General features: G+C 42.1%; 1 protein-coding gene across 1 annotated transcript; it reads right to left on the bottom strand.

Annotated features, from left to right (window-relative positions):
* Positions 1-580: 580 nt before the first annotated feature.
* On the bottom strand, positions 581-18,399 carry tbx21 (T-box transcription factor 21). The gene is made up of 6 exons (XM_029527994.1): positions 17,557-18,399; positions 8,796-8,950; positions 6,103-6,224; positions 5,753-5,911; positions 5,217-5,278; positions 581-4,970 (listed from the first exon to the last, which is right to left on the bottom strand). Exons 1-6 carry the CDS (start codon positions 18,102-18,104, stop codon positions 4,151-4,153), a joined length of 1,866 nt encoding a protein of 621 aa, XP_029383854.1. The 5' UTR covers positions 18,105-18,399; the 3' UTR covers positions 581-4,150.
* Between the last annotated feature and the right edge of the window lie 263 nt (positions 18,400-18,662).

Here is an 18,662-nt window from a genome sequence, read left to right on the forward strand (position 1 = left end):
TATGGTGATGATGCTGATGACAGCAGCCTGAACTCTGCATGAAGCATAAACCCAAATAAGTTCATGCTCCAAGGATTCTTTATTTCACCTGATAATTACAAATATGAGTCTGTGATGAGATCCCAGTACTGATGTAAAGTACAGTATGATGCTGAAGATGATCGACCGAAAGGAGGAAACATTTCAAGACAGTATCTGTCTGAATACTTTGGCTGTTGTGAACGGACGTCGTGTTTTAATGTTTTTTATTTGATTCTTTTTGTGAACATGTAACAAAACCTTAAAATAACATTTACCAACACTATAGATACATATTTAAAAGAAGAGGAAAGATATTATATTGTATTTTTACTTCATTAATATAGTAAAAAGGATATCCAGCTGGTTGGAGACATGAAAATACCGTATTTACTGTCAATAATGCAACTGTGTTTTTACTCTGAGTGAAAATGAATTTATTAGATCTGCGCCCGGCAGATGAAATTACATATAAACCTTCCCACTTAAAACACAACAAAAACGGCAGAGATTTGTGTAAGCTTTAATTTTATAATAATAATTAAAAAAACAACAACAACACTCACACTGAAGTCACCTTTAATAAATAAGTGTCCCCCTCTGAACTCTCAATGAAGGAGTCAAAGGAGGATTATTGCTCCCTTGACACAGACAGTTCACATGGACCACACAAAAAAACAAAACAAAACCGTCCTCTTCTCCTCTTATTTACTTTACTACAGTAAAATCTCTCCATGCTCACAGTCTTCATCTCCCGCTGAAGGGAAACACAGGATTATGGGAAATGGGGGGTTAACAGCTGAGTTTTCCAGCAGGGGTCATTCCTGAGGCGTGAAAGCTGTTTGATGTGAAACCTCGGACACCAAAGCACGAACAGTGAATATCTGACATCGTCCGCAGGTGTTTTTAAATTCAGTCATCATTTCTAAACTAATTTTCTGTCTATTAATTGCACTTGAAACAAGAATTGCCCATTTTACACCTTAAGGTACACCTTTCTCTCATCATAAACATGAAACTGTACAACGTTTGGAAATGTTACACAAGCAACATACATATTTTTTTCATCCTGTTTCACTTCTCCACTCAGAATAAAATTTACACTTTATCCTCATTTCATTTTATTACTTAAATGCTGAGGTCGAGGGCTGAACTGTCACACAGTTTGTCCTTTTTGCATCAACATCACTGTGAAGATCAGGTTTTGCAGAAGAGAAGTTGTTTTGTTTTGTTGTTGTTTTTTACATCTATATGCATCATGTCTGTGATGATCTTAACTTTCCAGTGGATCCAGTTTAAGTCCCAGTCTTTATAGAACGCTTCATCACAAAATCAGCTCAGATAGGAGCTTAAAGTCTTAAACTGAGTGTCAACGTGTGAAATAAGGCCAACAGGACCAAAGGTTTTAGAAATATAAAGAAATAAATCCTTCTAGAGAAGTGACCAAACACCAAAAACAAAAGGTGAAACTGAAATTCATATTAGTATAAACTCAGCTCTAAATGCTGGTTTGTTGATGCCTCCACTCGGCCAGGATGTGAATTCTTTCATTATCTAAAGTTTTATTGTCTTTAACTTTGCCATTTTTGATTCAGCTGAGCCTGAAGTTGCGTCTGGTCCCTAAAGTATTCCAGACATCCTGAAGTTTTCAAAATGCAGATCTTGGATGTGCTTTGATTTTTTCCATTTCGTCTTTACTGCTGTGTGGGAATATGCATTTTGGAAAATCTGCTTAGATGCAGAGAGCTGAATAATATGGACAAAGTTAATTTAAATCATTTCATCTGAGTTCGTCCGGTTCCAACAAACTCAGGACTCTAATTCTTTTAAAATCTAAACAGTAAAATGACAATTTGTACTTTTAAGAAGGGTTGTTTTCCTTCATACTGGTAGGCTTCCACCTGTTCCACCTTGTTTGCAGTCTTTATGCTAAGCTAAGATAACCCCCCCCCCCACACACACACACACACACACATTATTCTCTCAAATTAAGCATCAGAAGATAGTAAATATAAAACAGTATATACAGAATGGACACTTTTCATCAGCTCACGAAAGAGAAGTCATTTCATCTCTTCTGAAGTTAAAACAAAAAACAAAAAACTGCTTTTCCTTGCCCCCCCCCCTCCCCCAGTGATGTCCGAGGCCATTAGCACACCTGGGGAGGACTGAGGAGCAGATCTCTGATCAGCGCCGACTGCAGCCTCAGTCTTCATTTCTGTCACCAGGCTGAGAGCCGGGCCTCTGTCAACCAGTGTCACCAAATGATAGGCCAGCAGACGGGGATGGGGGGGTTGTGGTTGGGGGGGGGCAGAGTGGCTGTCTGGTCACTTTGTGATTCCTGTTCTGGTGGTCTGAGGGTGACGGAGTCTCGTCTGTTTACCTGCAGCTTCATGTGGCTGCACCCACTGACCCACTTTTAGTGCTGCGGCTCTGCTGCTGTAACGGAGCACATTCAGGATCAGTTCACTCATCGACCAAAAACCGTTTACATCCTTTTATATCATTCAAACAAGCGAGGCTAAGACGTTGCACGGCAGAGCATTGAGAAGAGTAAGATTAGTAAGATTGAGTTTTCCATTTGCACCATGTCAGTGTTCTGACTGATCCGGGGTTTTATTTGTGTGTAGTGACAGAAGCGTTTTTAAAATCGACTGATAGTAGCCGAGGCCTGATCGATCAGAACAGTCAATGTGGAGCTGGCAGCAAGCATCACAACTATCTCTAAATTAAAGATATTAAAATTGCACCAAGTTTGGTTGCACTTACGGCGAATGCATTTTTCATTTTCAAACAACTGCAAACTGTTGGTTTTTTATTTTATTTTATTTTGATGTGAAACCACCGGCAGCTAAAAGCATTTAAATCCAAAGCAGAGAAGGTCGGCCACCAGAGGGCCCCCATGGGGCTCCATCTTTACTCATCTGGCTACAGTCAAAGGCAGGCAGCACTTCCAACACACCACCCAACCCCTTAACGTCGCTGCTGGTGGACTCTGATGAAATCCCAGACCAATATCAGCCCCAGCAGGTCAAAGGTCATCCATCGGATGATACTGAAGACCATGACGTGATTGAAAACTTTTTTGTCATTAGATAACTGCTGAATATTTATATAATTTATTCATCTGATGATTTAATCTCGTAATTTTGTCTGTGATATGTCAGTAAATGGAGAGAATCATTATTATTATATTAAGAATTGTAATTCCTCCTCTGGCCCAAGACCTGAGACACTGCAACCAGCTTCAAGTGACTAAAACAATTATTCAATTCTCTAATTGGTTTTAGTGAAATCCATTCAAGGAATGGAATTAAGATAGAAGATATTTTCTTTCTGTCAGACATTTATTTATCCGTCAACCACTGAAACCTTTTGATTTAATCATATCAGCCAGCATTTCTTTGACAGCAGCCAGGCAGCGTGTTTTTGGAAATGTAAACTCGAACGCCACATCAGGATTTCCTAGAAACCAATTTTGCCTCTGGTTGTACAGATTCGGTGTTTCTGCTGTGACACACTGAAATGAACAGATGAGGCAGATTAGCAGCCTCACTTCGGAGCATGTGCTTGCTAAGCTCTCCTAACCCCCCTGACATGAGTTCGCTGAGCCGCTCTGGCCTCTGCACCGAGCAGGTCTTCTGCAGATGACTCGGGCTGGATCAAGAGGGCAGGCCGTGAAAAAAGCTCAAATGAAGGTGAGCATATTTAGAGATTGTGCGAGGAAGAGACAGACAGAGACGACACAGAGGAAAAGAGACAGAGAGAGCGTTTGATGCAGAAAGAACAGACAATCCCTGCAGGCGTCTGTCAGCTAGCAGATATGCAGATGTTTATCTTTGCTTTTTTTTTTTTTTCCTCCCCAAATCTCCAGATGTTTCAAAGACTTCAGTCACAGGTCCGTGTGTCTGTTGGGTGTTTATGTGACTCCGGGGCAGCGTCCCAGTCACATCCACTCCAGTTCAACCGTAAGTTTGACAGAAACCTTAAGAGTTCCTCCTGTAATCGTTTGACACTTCTGGTACATTTCTGCTGCATCTGAACCTGACTGGACAGACCTTTGTGTGTCTATGAGGGCGGTGTGGGAAGACGCCGCGAGAGATGGCGGCAACTGCGGCGATGTGTGAGGTCTTCAGTGGGTGTAATAGCCGTAGTAGTCTGCATTGCTGTTGCTGTCCTTCTCACATATGTCTCCACTGCGGGGGGGTGGGGAGTTTTCAGTGCTGGACGTGTACGGCGACACTCTCCTCTTCTTGTTGTCCCCCACGTTGCCCTCGAACAAGCCTGAGTCTGCAGAGTCTGCTGATTTCACAGACGGGGGTTCGAGCCAGGGGTCCTCCCCCACCGCCCCCACAGTGTCTTTGGCCTTGTCCTGCAGCAGGGCCGGCTGCAGCGGCTCCAGGAGCGAGTGGGGGAGCAGCCTGGGGTTCCCAGGTGACGTGGAAGAGGACGAGGAGGAGGAAGAAGACGATATGGGTCTAAGCCAGCCAAGACTCGGGCCCGGTTTGCTGGGGTGACTGAGGTACTGAGGGGTGGGGCGGCTGGTGCTCCAGCCTGCTGAGGTGGCTCCGGACACGGACACGCTAGTGGAGGCAAAAGGGTGGTCTTGGTAGTAGCTGAGGGCATGGTGAGCGGACGTCTGCAAGGGAAAGGGCTTATAGAAGCCGTTTCCAGAGAAGTCCCCCTCAAAGGAGGAAGGGAAGTCGAGCCGGTTGGGGGCCACGCCCTGCTGAGGGGGCAGGTACCAGCGGCTGTGGGGGCTGGGGCTGGAGGACAGGTCTTTGTGCTGCTGGCCCATGCCGATGGGCTCGCGGCCATAGAAGCGGCTCTGGGGCAGCGGGCTCATGTACTGCTCAGAGAGGTAGCCCTGGGGATAGCAGCTCCCCGGCAGCAGCTGCTGGCTCTCTGTAGGGGAGGGGGTGAGCCGATCAGAGTCAGGAGGAGCGTACAGCCTTGGTAGGAGGAGGAGAAGAGAAGAGAGTGTGAGAAGAAAAGGAAAATAAAGAAGGTGTTATTTCCTGCCTAAACCTCAAACTATCTATCAAACATCGCACAGCCCCTCACACCCTGCACTGCTGAGAACTTCAGCACGGCCTGCAGCCATTCTATTAGAAAAAGTATAAACACTGATCTGAATATTTACAGGATTCACTATAATTTCTCTTTTACAAACGCTGTTAAAACAGAAATGTACTCACGTGTCATAGTTGTCCCGGAAACCTTTAGCGAAGGGGTTATGGTCTATTTTCAGCTGAGTGATCTGTGCAGGGAATAAGAGGAGGGTAGACACAGGAAGAACACAAGTAGTGAGCGACCGCACACGAACAACAAGAGGCGAATAATTCATGAGGATAACGTGCAGCTTCCTCTTTTGGTTTGGGAGCCACACAATGTAGGCTTATTGGAGGAGCTGAGGAAGATATAGAGCACACTCTGGAGGATGAGGAGGGGGGAGGCAGTAATTCAGGTCAGCTGAGGTGAGCAGACTCATTTGAGCACATGCTAACACTTAGAGCTGCTTATAGGAATGTAAATTAGTGTGGATGCATTTTTGATGCCTGCGTGAATAAAACAGAGCTTCTATCTGAAACACAGCTGCGACATAAATCCTTGACCTTTTGTGACGGTGTCACAGAAGGTGATGGAGGTGTTGTCGTGCAGGTTTTCTGAAACAGGATGAGCACGAAGAACGGGCCGAGGCCGCCCATTGTTCGTTGCGATCGAGGTGACTCACATCTGCGTTCTGATAAGCCGTGACGGCGATGAACTGAGTCTCAGGGAAGATGAAGGTCTGAGCTTTGGATGAGAGGAAGGGGTCCTCCGAGCCGTCCTCCTTCACCTCCACGATGTGGAGCCGAGGCTGGTACTTGTGGAGCGACTGCAGGACGATCATCTGGAGATAATCAGAGGGAAAGTTGGATGGAAGGATTTGGACTTGTTTATAATTGAAGCTACTACATGATGTCTGTGTTTTGTTGTTGGAATAACAGAATTAGTTCGTTCATCCGCTAAATGTAGAACACGCAGATACAGTCAAACAGACTCTGATGACTAAAAGGTGGCGAGCAGGAAAAAGGGTCGTACCTGAGCCACGTTGTTGGTGCTTCCCTTGTTGTTGGTGAGTTTGAGTTTGCTGAATGACACCTCTTGTCTCATCCAGTGAGCTCCTGTGTTGGGGGAGTCGGGGTGCATGTACATCCTGTTCCCTGCACACGCCAAAGCAAATTATGAGCCGCATGTACATCTGTGATCCCTCCAGATGGTAAATGACGTTCAGAGTGTTAAAATATTCCCTGTCACTGTGAAAAAATACATTCTGATTTCTGCTTTCTGTCACTTTATCAAGCTGCAGTCCCAGCGTCAGCCATGAAGATAAAAACAGGATGAACTAAATATATTTCAATTCACAATAATGGATGCCATGAAACTTAATCCTCCCCCTCTCAGGGCAACCAGTATGGGCAGTGCAATAAATATAAATATTTATTAAGAAACGTTCATCTTGTCGTATAGATAGCTACGTTTGTCGTGTTCATTTCAGAAATAATTTACCTCTGTGTGGTTGACTCAGTTCAATAAGTTGGATATAAAAGCCACATTTCAGTCACCTTTACCTAAAGGAATAGATTTTGGTTGAAATCGAGATCTCATTTCTGTAAACAGAGATGATATTGTTTCCATCCCTTTTATCTTAGATGCATTCTTATTGCAGGATACAATCTCAGCGCCATGATTTTTCACAGCATTTACCACAATGACCTGCTAACCTTATATGTGCATACCACATAAGTGCAATATTAAATCTAATTGAGTGAAGCTGTTTCACCACAATTTCCACAGCTGTAGTGCACCAAGAATCTCCTTTCCACAACACCTGGCACATGTGTGACAACACTTTGCACTTTCTTTCATTTATAAAATTGTGGTTTGTCTATCATCAATCACACACAAAATGTCGTCTTGGTTGACTTGCAATTGTGTTTTTCTTTTTTTTTTTTTTTTTTTCCCTGAGGTGTGAACAGGAAGAAATAATTAATGAATGAATGAATGAATGAAGGAGGAGGAGAGGATGGATGGAGACAGGTGAAAAGAAAATCAGATTTCTGATAAATCCAAACAGTCATTGGCATGAATTTGGTGACTAATTAGATCAATGCTAAGTTAAAAAACACTTGAAGTGCACAATATATGAGAATCATGCAGTTTCTGTAAAGTTCAAAAGAATCTGATATTGCCCTTCTAAAAAGCTTTAAGGAGAAGGCTGAAACAAAATAATCTGTCTTCTCATTGGCTGAAAAAAACTAAATGTAAGAAATAGAAAACAGTTTCACTTCTATCTGGAAAAGTTTTTTTTTTTTTTATGAGACAGCTGCTATAAGGCGGTTCTAAATTCCAAAAAGAAAAAACACCCAAATCATCTCATTTGAAAAAGCACACACAGAGTATAAGATGCTGACATTAAAATTCATATTTTACACCAGCCACCTGATCTTTATCACGTCTGAACATCTGAGATAAAAGTTGCAGTAATTTGAGGGCAGGGATCTTAATGTAAGATAAAATGAATGTAGCTCATAATTTGTAGGACTTTAAAGTAGATTTAATAACATGGCACCCACCGACACTCTCCCTGCAGAGTAAACAGCAGCAGAGCGCTAACTAAAGTATCAGATAGTCCACAGAAACCTCTCAGAAGGCTTGTCATCACACATGTCTTGGTTTCCCTACTGTTTGCATGTAGGTCTGCTACAATATTGCTAAAGAAACCACTTCCTCAAGATCCTCCATTTCACATGCACGCAGAAGACCTAGCTGACTGGCTGACCAGAAGTGAAGTTGAGGTTTAGATCATATACTTTGTGCCTGAATTGACCACAGAAAGAAATGTGAGGTTGTGTTTATTTATTTTTTCCATTTATGGCCGCCGATGAAACCTGGAACCAAAAACTACGATGTTTGGGGAAAAGTTTTGTGTAGAATTGATGTGATGTTTTCAAATACAAACAGCAATAATCATTTAAACCAGCGGTCCCCAACCTTTTTTGTGCCACGGACCGGTTTAATGTCAGACAATATTTCCACGGACCAGCCTTTAAGGTGTGGCGTATAAATGCAACAAAATAAAATGATACGATCGGCATAAAAACCGTGCTATTTTCTAAATGTCATAATAAACGTGAATCCGCTGTGCACTCGTATGCAACTTTATTAGCAGCGTCATCGTAACATCCTCTCTGACCCCTGACCCCGAACCTAAATGCAGCTTTCTTTTTCATGGAAGTCACAGGCTCTTCTTCTGTCTCCTCACTGGGCCTTTTCCCCCTCACAAAGAAACTATCCTTTTTTAATCATTTCGCTAGCTTGTGGGTTTAATTTTAGCAGTAACATATCACGTGACCGAGACAAGCTCAAGAGTGAGTCATAGACGGATGTAACGGAGAGAATCCGGTCATTTTTCAAAATAAAACATAGCTCAGATTCAGATAATAAATAAAACATAAATAATGTATGTTATTTATTCTTTCTGCGCGGCCCGGTTCAAAAGACCCACGGACCGGTACTGGTCCGCGGCCCGGGGGTTGGGGACCGCTGATTTAAATAACACTAAAAGAATTAGATTTGAAACTGCTGTCTAAACTTTCTCAATAATGAATCTGTACTTTTTGATGAAACCATATCTGTGGCAGCTTTCACAACAGAAAGCCATAATCACTTTTGGTTATCAGATGAACGCAGTTTGTGTCAGAATAAAACCAAAACTGTGAGTTTTATCGTACCTGGCATGTTGCCCTCTGCTTTCCCACACTGGACCCACTTGCCTCCCTGGTACCTCCAGTGGTGCTGGTCTGCCAGAACCACGTCCACATAGACGTTATAATGAGCAGAGGGCTCGAGCACGCTGATATTGAAGCTCAGAAAGGGGAACATCCTCCTGGAAAACCACACAACAAGAACAACAGCAGAAACATAACATTCAATCAGACTTAGTTATTTTGGATATTTATAGCTATATTTACATTTTATTCCACCACTGGCTAAAATGAAAAGACATTTTAAGGTAAAGGTAAAGGATCCTGAAACTTTAAAAATGTAGAAAGAAAAGTAAAAAAATGAAATGCATGTAGGATTTCTACCGTGGGGACCTGACTCACATGAAGTATTTAATTTGCATTCAGTATTTTTCAAACACAAGGTCTTGAAAGAAATCCCAAATTTCTGCAAAAGCTGACAAAACCTAGTTCGACATATTCATCACAGCGCTCTCGCTTTACTCACCTAACTCCATCTGTGCAGTTTGTCCTGCTGTAAATGAGATAAAATAAGTGAGTAGCTATTTAAGGGCCACGATCTTTGTGGTACAGCACGGAGGTGATTCAAATTTGGAGCTCATGACTCTTTCTGCTTTCTCACCAGCTGAGTAAAAGAGTGTGGGGGTATGTAGGTGAATGTTTAATGCTGCTGTTAATAAAAGATGCTCCAGAAGCTGCTCCTGATTGCAGGAGCTTTACATACATGAACTCATTTTGATCAGAGAAGGCCTCGGAGAGACGGGGTGACTGGGAGGAGACGGGCAGAGGATGAGTTAAACTAACAATAAGACCTGAGCACTGAGAAGCAAAATAGGAAACACACACTGGGATAGTGATGCATATGCTAAATATCAAGAATGCACGTAATACTGACAGAAACACTTACAGTGTGTGCTGCTAACCCTGCAGGGTAATTCCCATTTTACATTATAATCAACACAAAGCAGCATCAAACTGTGTTTGAATGGAACGTTATTGCATTTTTTATCTACGTGAGTAGAACAAATGGCCATTTCATACAACTGTTCATTTAATTGTCAAGAATGTGCATCTTGATATTTTTTTATTTGACATTACATGATGGTTGTTATTTTATTTATTTTATTGTTATTATTTTATTGACATTTTTATACTGCTTCATGTGCTTGCGACTGTGAGGTTTGTCAGGACTTTGTTGTCATCATGTTTAAGACAACACAACCCCAGTTTGGATTCTGCACAAATATGGAAGAATAAAAATTTAAAAATTATGTTTTGGCGACAGCTAATAGCGAACAATCAAAACACGGAGATGTTTTAAAGTCTAATCTAAAAAAAACTGACTAAATAACGTCCACAAACATTAAAATGCCAAAAAATAAGTTATGTATTATAGGGAGCTAGCTGGCTAAGCTAGGCTAGCTTAAGCTAGGCTAAGGTAGGCTACGTACACGGGTGCACTGAGCATGCGCCGGCCGTTATAAACAGGAAGCTGTTTGTCTCCGCGATTGTTTCGTTGTAATAAATTTCTTTGACTCAAATTTAGAAAAACGAAGACAACGAGGAAGTTTCAACGTTAACGTGGAAGAATTCAACTCCACAACAGCGACACAAACAAGGTCAGTGTCACTTTTAATTCGTCGTTCATGTTGTTTTCACAACCATTTCCAAAAAGTCTGCGTTGTTTTGTTTTGTTTTGTTTTTTTTAGGGGGGGCTGGGAATCTCCTAAAGAGAGCAGAAGAGACACGTTTTAAAAATCAAACAATCGGTTTTTAGGTGTAGTCTTAAGATAACAGCTGCTACGGACTGCAGCAGACAGGAGACTGATAATGGGAAAGAAGACGAAACGTCCGACAGGCCTTAAACGCACCGATCAATGCCTTTTCTATTGTGGGTCATTGGTTTGTAAATAAATCAGGTTATCACCTTTGACCTTTGAACTCAACACCCACTTCATTTCAAAATTCATGACCTTTTTTTTTTTTTTAGTTTATTTCTAACAGGGGTTTGCCCAAATTTCCTAACAAATGAGAAAAGGGAGATGAGATGCACAGAGATGGTAATACAGTGGCTTATATTAGTCATTGTTCACGTTTGACTTGATACTAGAAAAAAAACTCCTTTGTTATAAGAAATGCTGTTTTCTTTCTTTTATGAAATGTGTTTGGTGTGGAGGGAAACAAAAACGATAAGATCTATTGTTTCATCATTGCTGTAAATGCACTGACACCCTGATGTCTTTGCACATGAGATAAGATGGTCTGACAAAGCATCTTCAGAGACGAGGAATACAAATGTGCAGTTTTGTTTTAAGATACAAGCACTGTTACCTCATCTGGCAGGAAATTCATCTCACTTTAAATCAGCGTGTCCTCCCTGAAGTCATTTGGCCATTTAGTGGTGTAAAAACAAAGGGAGGACTGTCAGCAGACTGGAGCGAGGGCATCCCTGTTTCATAGTATTTATGAATGTGTGTGTTTATACAGTAAAAAGGCGCCAGTGAAAAACAATAAGGTCATGAAGCTGCAGCTGTAAAAATTGGACATAAATCAGTCCCTTCATTATAACAAATTTAGTCTGCGTTTATAGTACACATTGACCGACTCTTGAAGATCTAAGAGTTGACTGACATGTCTGTAATCTAATGCGGTGCTTCTTCCCTTGTTTAGTGAGATACTTCCAGACTGTATTTAAATTTGGCCAAATATTTAATATAGTTTTTTTTTTTTTCGTTTAGGTGCTGCTGAAAAGAAAAGTCTCTATATTTGTTCATCATCAAGAAATTGTAAAATTAGTCATTGATCTGATGGGTAAATGTTTCCTACAATGAATAGATCTTATTTTTCAGAGCTTTATCGTAATATATCCAGTGAAATAAGTAAAAAATAATAATCCATTAAACCGTCAGCTCTTTGCTGCTGTCTTCCTCCCACTTTCTCCTTGACCTTCATGTTTCATTCTTACTGTTACTATTAGAATAAATTATAAAAAATTAAAAGAAAGAAAAGAATAAAAAATTCCCAGGATAAAGAAACCATACTGGGTCACATGTGTATTAACCTGCAGTTGAAAATAGTCCCCACTGGTCCTGTTTGAGTAAATGGGGTTAAAAACCACAGATGTCATTCTTTGGAAATAATGAATACTAAAAGGAAAATCACCGATAAACGTATTGATGATAATAGAATGCTTTGCTCTTATTTTACCAAAGCTATACATTAAAAACTTTTCAGATTAAGGACAATTACAATTCTATTTTTTGTATGTATCACAGTTGTTATTTCTGCAAAAATGGATGCGTCACATTCACAAATTTTTTCTCCATTTTAAGATGATGTGTCTTTATGGTTGTTCATTGAGCACACACACACACACACACACACACTTCCTTGCCCTTCATTGGTAAGACAAAACCCTTCACTGGTTGGTCTCAGTTGGGTCTTTTTGGCTACACATTGAGTTCAGTTCAACAATCAATCACAGTAGTGCATGAAACACAATCGTGGCAGCAGCTCTTTAGCGGCCTGCAGAGAACAGGTGACAGGGCTCCTCTTCCACTGCTGCGTTTAATACAAGTGAAAACAGAAACTCTGCTCTTCAGCTCACTGACTGAACCCACCTACACTCTGCCATAGCAATCTACAAATTAGATGAGTTGTTTTAATTTTTGCTCCACTGATATTGTCGATTCACTTATACTTAGGCTTTTATAGGAAATCAGTACTTTGCAAAGGGGGAAACCATAGAAAACACAACACAGAGGTATTTGCATGTGGGGGCGGCAGTTTGAGTTCATGGCGAGAAGCTGAAAAACACAAAACAAATGTTGGCGTGCATGAATCGAGCGTGTGGCGACAGCCATGTGGTGCCATTTCAGACTACAGGCTGACAGATATATTATTTTATTTTTACTTGACACTCACGATGAGAACTGAAGTGTCTGCTGTTTCTTCACAGATGATTTTACGGTAGGCTGGAGGACAGATCCGTGGACCTGCTTGGACACCAGTGGGAATCAAACCGACAGCTCTGCAGCTAGCAGACACACTCCCTAACCAACCTGCCAGCGTGCCACTCTGATTCAGTGGAAAACTTGACAATAACCACAAATGGCTGGTGCTCCCGTCAGCCTGATCCAGGTATATACGCACATGAATACTCATAACTGGAGTTTATTTTTCCAAAACAGACAAAGTGTGGTGAACCAACCAGTAATACAGAGGCAGTACTGGTGGTGGTGACATTTAAAAGAGAGAGAGAGAGAGAGAAAAAACATCAAAATAAACTGAGTGAATGTTGGGGGAAGAAGAAGAGGGGGTTGGGTTTTGGTAGACAGAGAGTGCAGGAGGGGAAACCGCGGGGGGAAATGGAGGTTAGAGAGTGGGGAAAGGGAAAGAGCAGAGGGTGGAGTGACGGGAGGGAGGGTTTGTCCTGGGGATGCGAAGCGGAGGCTGAAGATGAGGAGACGAGCTGTACATTCACCAGGGAGGGAGACTTTTCTACATGAGCGCACCCGCTGATTCATCCGGACAGGAGTTCAGGTCCAGTTTTTGTCACCGCGTGTGCGGCTTGATCATCTGTGACGAAAACATGCCAGTCTACAGCTGCTGCCGGACACAAGCAGTCCTCAGCACAGCGACTCTCTGCACTTATCAGAGAAATTCAGCCACCACGCTGAAGGTTCCTTCCTCTATTGGAGTGTCATCTCTGACTGTTTCATGCCTCATATTGGATAAGGCTGACGTTGGCCTGTATTTTTATTAGCATCATCAAACCTGATCAAAATCAACCAACTCAAGTCATTTAGTTCCTTTGATGAAGATTCAAATCCTCACAATTGGTCATAAAGATATGTATTCATTTAAAAATAGAAGCTGTAATTATCTACACCAGGTAGCACTGTAGTTTCTAGTGAATTTCACTCAAATGAAAATAAGAGTTTTTCATTGAGACTATTTTTAGCTGCAGTGCAGCAGCTTCTTTTTTTGGAGCCATTGAAGCTCATTGGCACCAACTCAAAAGATGTGTGAAGCTTTAATAAACACACACTTGCTAAATTTATTATAATTAGTTTTTTTTTTAATGAAATTTGTTACTACTAAAAACTCACGTCATACCACATTTTCAGTATTTGGTATCTAATCAGCAGCTTGTTTTTATATTAACACCCTCGTAAACCAAAATGGAGAAACACCATTGAAAAAAGAAATGGGTGGGGGCAGCGTAGGCCCCTCGTTGGGGCTCAAAAGATTGTAGAATTCACCGCTGAGTTATTAGTGGAGGTGATAACGTGGTTAGAGGAAGCCCGTCTTTAGCTCTCTGAAAAATATTGGCACTAGATGTTTCTGCGAAAAGCTGTATCGGTGCACATAAACAGCTGAACAGGAAGTGACAGGTCATACTGCCAAAACCTTGAAATAGTTGCACTTCTGCTTTTAGACAGACAGAAAGACAGAGAGAAAGAGAAGGAATGCAGAAGATGGCCAAACACTCCTATAAACTACATGTTCTAACGCTAACTGATGAAATAAATGGCTCCTGAACATGATGATGAAAGCCATGTTTGACATCACTGTACTGAAACTGTATGGCAGAGATGACACCCACTCTTATTTCCTTGGTAATGTGAAGTGATCATTTCCAAAATGTGCCATACCAACTCTGGAAAAAAGGTTGGTCATTCAATGAATTTATAAACTTAGAGACACTTTGTGCTAGCCTGGGCTTTTTTATTTTGGGGAGGGGGAGGGGTGCGGTGGGGTACGGGGGAACTTGTAATTTGGCATCCATCAATCTATATTTAATTTATAATTTCCAGAAAAAAAGTCCCTTGGTGAAGCTTGAAAACCTGAAAACCACCGTAGGGAAAACTTTATTGTGTTGACTCATATCTGAAGTCTCTAACTGGAAACCAGCTGGAGGATCAATGGTCAAACAAATTAATAAGGAGAAAACTTTTCTCTCTCCTCTCACTTTGACTCACTTCACTTTTTCTTCTATTATTACTAAACCATAAAATCACGTTATTTAGAATCTGTCGTTTTTTGTTTTTTTGTTTTTTTAATTGGACAACTCCAAATGTTGCTGCACCTCGGCCTCGTCGACCTCTGCCTCCGAGTCAGGCATAGACCGTGCAGCTGAGGGAGCATCATCTACTGTGGTGATCTGAATTTAGTTCGTGAGAAGAGTAAATGAATTCACCCACCCACCCCCAACTCTCTTTTGCTGCAGACCCATGAAAATGTCTCCAGATTTCAAAGCCCAGGTGTGGTACATGAGCAAAACTTCTGAGAGATCTGTCAGGCAGTGCAGCCAACATCTAGTGCAGACTGAAGAAAGCATAAAAAAAGAGAGAGAATCTGCTCTCTGACTTCCTGAACTTCAAAGATGCCTCAGCTTCTCAGCGTGGCCATCTGAAGGCTCAGTGGTGTTTGACCCTGCTCTTTACTCCACTCCGCAGCGTCTTTCACCCTGACTCCACCAGAAACTGGGGTTTTGATGAACATTGCAGACCCTCAGACTTCCCTCGAAAAACACTGCAAAATTACCGTGGCAGTCTGAACCCGGGATGAAAATTTAAGAAGGATATAACCTCTGATATTGTAAATAATAAAAAAAAAAAAAAACAAAAAAAATTTTTTTTTTGGGCTGCTGTTGCTCTTCTCAACTCAAAATCTTGCAGGGAGTTTTTGTTATTTTGCAAAGAAGTCTGTATCATGATGTGCCTTTATCTCTTACTGCCGTATGTGATTATTGCATTATTGGGGAAGGACAAGAGATAAAGGAAAAAAAAAACAAACAAAAACACATTTTCACTGGGAGGATTTCAAATTTTTGTAATATGAGGTTTGTGGTTTTTATGCAGCATGAAAATATGCTTTTTTGTTGCAAGTGGAGGTATAACACCTCTGCACCCATTACACCGATCATGCTATTATTGTGGGTAGTATTTGCACAGCTATGAGGGAAAATCTAACAGGTGTGTGTTTTTGTGTGTTGACTTGCCTTTGCTTTGAAAGTAGACAAAAAAGTGTGTTTTAAAAAATACAGTTAATATTATTTTTGTTTCATGTCAGGAATATAGCGGGGCTGGTTATGTCACGCACACACACACACACACACACACACACACACAGAAAAATTACAAGAAACACAATACAAACACAAAAGTTGCAACAAACCACCTGAAACTTTCTCTGTTTTTGCTAAAATTCCCTCACCAACCAACGCTCGGTGTGACATTTATAATAATCATAGGTTACTGCACAGATGGAGCAACAAGGTGAAAGGCTTTAGGAAACTCAAAGTAAAACTTGAGGAACTGTGTTCAAACTATTTCTAACTTCCAAAAAATGTAATCTAACTGCACCCAGAAAAACCCTGACAGCAGCTGTAGCCACACAGGAGTCAACCAGAAAATCAAGAAAGCCAAGCAGGTCAAAGGGAATATTTGAGAAAGACCCGAACCTGCAGCTGAAAATAGGAATTCTTCTGTTATTACAGTAATTCCTCCAGATGGCTAAAACCACTCCTCCTTTTTAAGGGTTTAGAAATAGGGGGTCTTATTTTAAATGCTATCATGTATTTATTCAGTAAAAAGCTTTGGCTGAACTCAGTCAGATATCAGAGTCCACCGATCTGCAGAAACCCGGAGCCCCAAACCTTCTGTCGAACCAACAAGCTGCTGGATTTCTGTGATGACTCAGTCCTAATGCTCGGTGACCCATCTCACCCCCCCAACACCCCCATCCCAGGCCAGGACCTACACATTATTATTATTATTATTATTATTATTGTTGTTTTTGTTGTTTACTGCCATCTCATATCACAGTTTCACTTTATCTGCCTCCAAAGCCGCCACTTCGAGATAAAAAGCCGAGATTTCATGATCAAAAAAGCGAGCTTCATTTTAAAAAGACACATAAAAAAAGAATGTCACTGATAAAATCGTTAGTATTTAAAAAAAATGAGAGATCAAAATATGTGAAACTAAATGGAGGAAATTTGATTGAGGGGGTTTGTGCCCCTCCTGCTTCCATCGCGGAGAGAAAGTAAAGTTTTGTCTTCTCTGCCTGTTATTGGTTCGCCTGCTGTGTTAAACTGTGGAGGTCAAAGTGTTTTCCCATCAGCTTCAGTCTGTCGCTGAACTTTTCTCCATCTTGGTTTCTCCTTCTGCTTCTGCTCAAAGCAACTTTCGATCTGGTCAAATTGTTACAGCCTGAAAGTTTGGAAAACCAAACATGGAGGTTGGAATAAAAAAAATTATTTACGCCGAATTAAACGAGGCCTAAATTATAATTCAACCCCATTCAGACATATTTAAATTAGCATCAGGTGAACTTCGAAACTTTCTTGTTCATTTAATTCTTTTTGACCAAAAACAACAAGAAGTGCAGAAATGGACTTCAATTAATTCAAAATCGTGAATCAACCGGAACCAAAAACCCAAAGCTGCCACCTGATCAGTGTTGGTGATTTCTGCAGAAAAAGGCCATAAAATGATTTCATTCTTAAAAAAATATATAGTTTAGAGTTTAATTCTAGGGCTCACTGTGATGTGGTGGCAGCTGATAATCAAACTAGCAGCCTGAATTGGAGCGTGTCTGAAAGCCAAAAGCGCAGCGCTGCGTAATTGGCGCTGCCTTTTTTCAGCCAAAATCTGAGCAGAGCCGGCAACAAGCTGCTCCACCTGCACTCAGAAAGGTGGAGAAAAGAGAGAGGAGCTCCGGGCTGCTCTGTCACACTTACCTCCCCTGTTTGGTGATTATCATCTCGGTTTGGAACTTGTGGAACTTGGCCCACAGCGGGTAGTTATTGAGCAGAGCCTGAGTCTTCCCGCTCACCTGTAGCCCAGGTAGGGGGTAGAGGGGCGGCCGCTGGTAGCCGTGCTGGAAGCCCGCCGGGTAATTCTCCGTGGACGGGCAGTACACGTCTTTCCCGGCCGTGGGGAAGCCGTCCCCCGCCGCCGGGATGTAGCCCTGCCCGGCCGCGCTCCTCGGCGGGGAGCGCACGCCGCCGTACGGGCAGCTGCTGAGTGTCTGCGCGTAAAAGCGGCCGGGCTGCGCTCCGTACCCCCCCACCACCTGCTCCGAGTGGTGCGGCAGAGCCAGGGCGTCCTGGCCGCCTTGGACCGGGTCCGGGTAGTAAAACCTCGCGTCCTGAATCCCCATTTTGAAGTCGGCTAGATCCTTCCCGCCGCGGTGGAGGTGACTGCTGATGTCGGCGCTCTTTCCGAAAGTTTGCGTTTCAGCCCCATTCAACATGCTGAGGTAGAGGTTTCCACCTATGCCGCCCATCTGCAGCCCCGCTCCAGGTCTGTGCGTAATGGCATAAGGCTCCGCTGCCGCGTCCAGCCAAACAGGAGCATGTGCAATGAAAAACAACAAACACAAAACAAAATCAAAACTCCAGTCTGAAGTGCTGTCCTCTCTCACGGCTCAGCTCTCTGACATCACCGACTCTCATGTGGAGTCTGGCTCGGTCAATCTCAAGAGACTCCGGCTCTTTAAACTTTCTTTATGGCCTGGGCAGATAACCGTCTGTCTGTCTGTCTGTCTGTCTGTCTGTCTGACTGTCTGTCTGACTGTCTTTTTTGACCCCCCACCTCTGGCTCAGACGGATTCCTCCAAACTAAGATATATACATTTAGATTGTGGTCATCTTTTGGAGGTGTGTCTGATCAGCTGCGGGACGTGATTGGCCCCAGATATTAAAGGGGCGGGTCCCCGTGCAAAACACACACACACACACACACACACACACACAGACACACACACACTACTCTTTAACATTATGCAAACAGCTTTTCATGTATTTAAGAAGGAATTTTAAATGTCGATAATTAAAAATATTGT

This window comes from Echeneis naucrates, chromosome 19, assembly GCF_900963305.1.
Source record: "Echeneis naucrates chromosome 19, fEcheNa1.1, whole genome shotgun sequence".
Lineage (NCBI taxonomy): Eukaryota > Metazoa > Chordata > Actinopteri > Carangiformes > Echeneidae > Echeneis > Echeneis naucrates.

Bases quoted from the DNA above. Each gene is read 5' to 3' on its own strand.
- tbx21 (XM_029527994.1), bottom strand. From the start codon at position 18,104: ATGGGCGGCATAGGTGGAAACCTCTACCTCAGCATGTTGAATGGGGCT. The intron at 6,225-8,795 runs GTACGATAAAAC...TGGCGTGTGCAG, and splicing joins AGCAGAGGGCAACATGCCAG to GGAACAGGATGTACATGCAC. The intron at 5,279-5,752 runs GTGAGTCACCTC...TTCCCTGCACAG, and splicing joins CGGCTTATCAGAACGCAGAT to ATCACTCAGCTGAAAATAGA.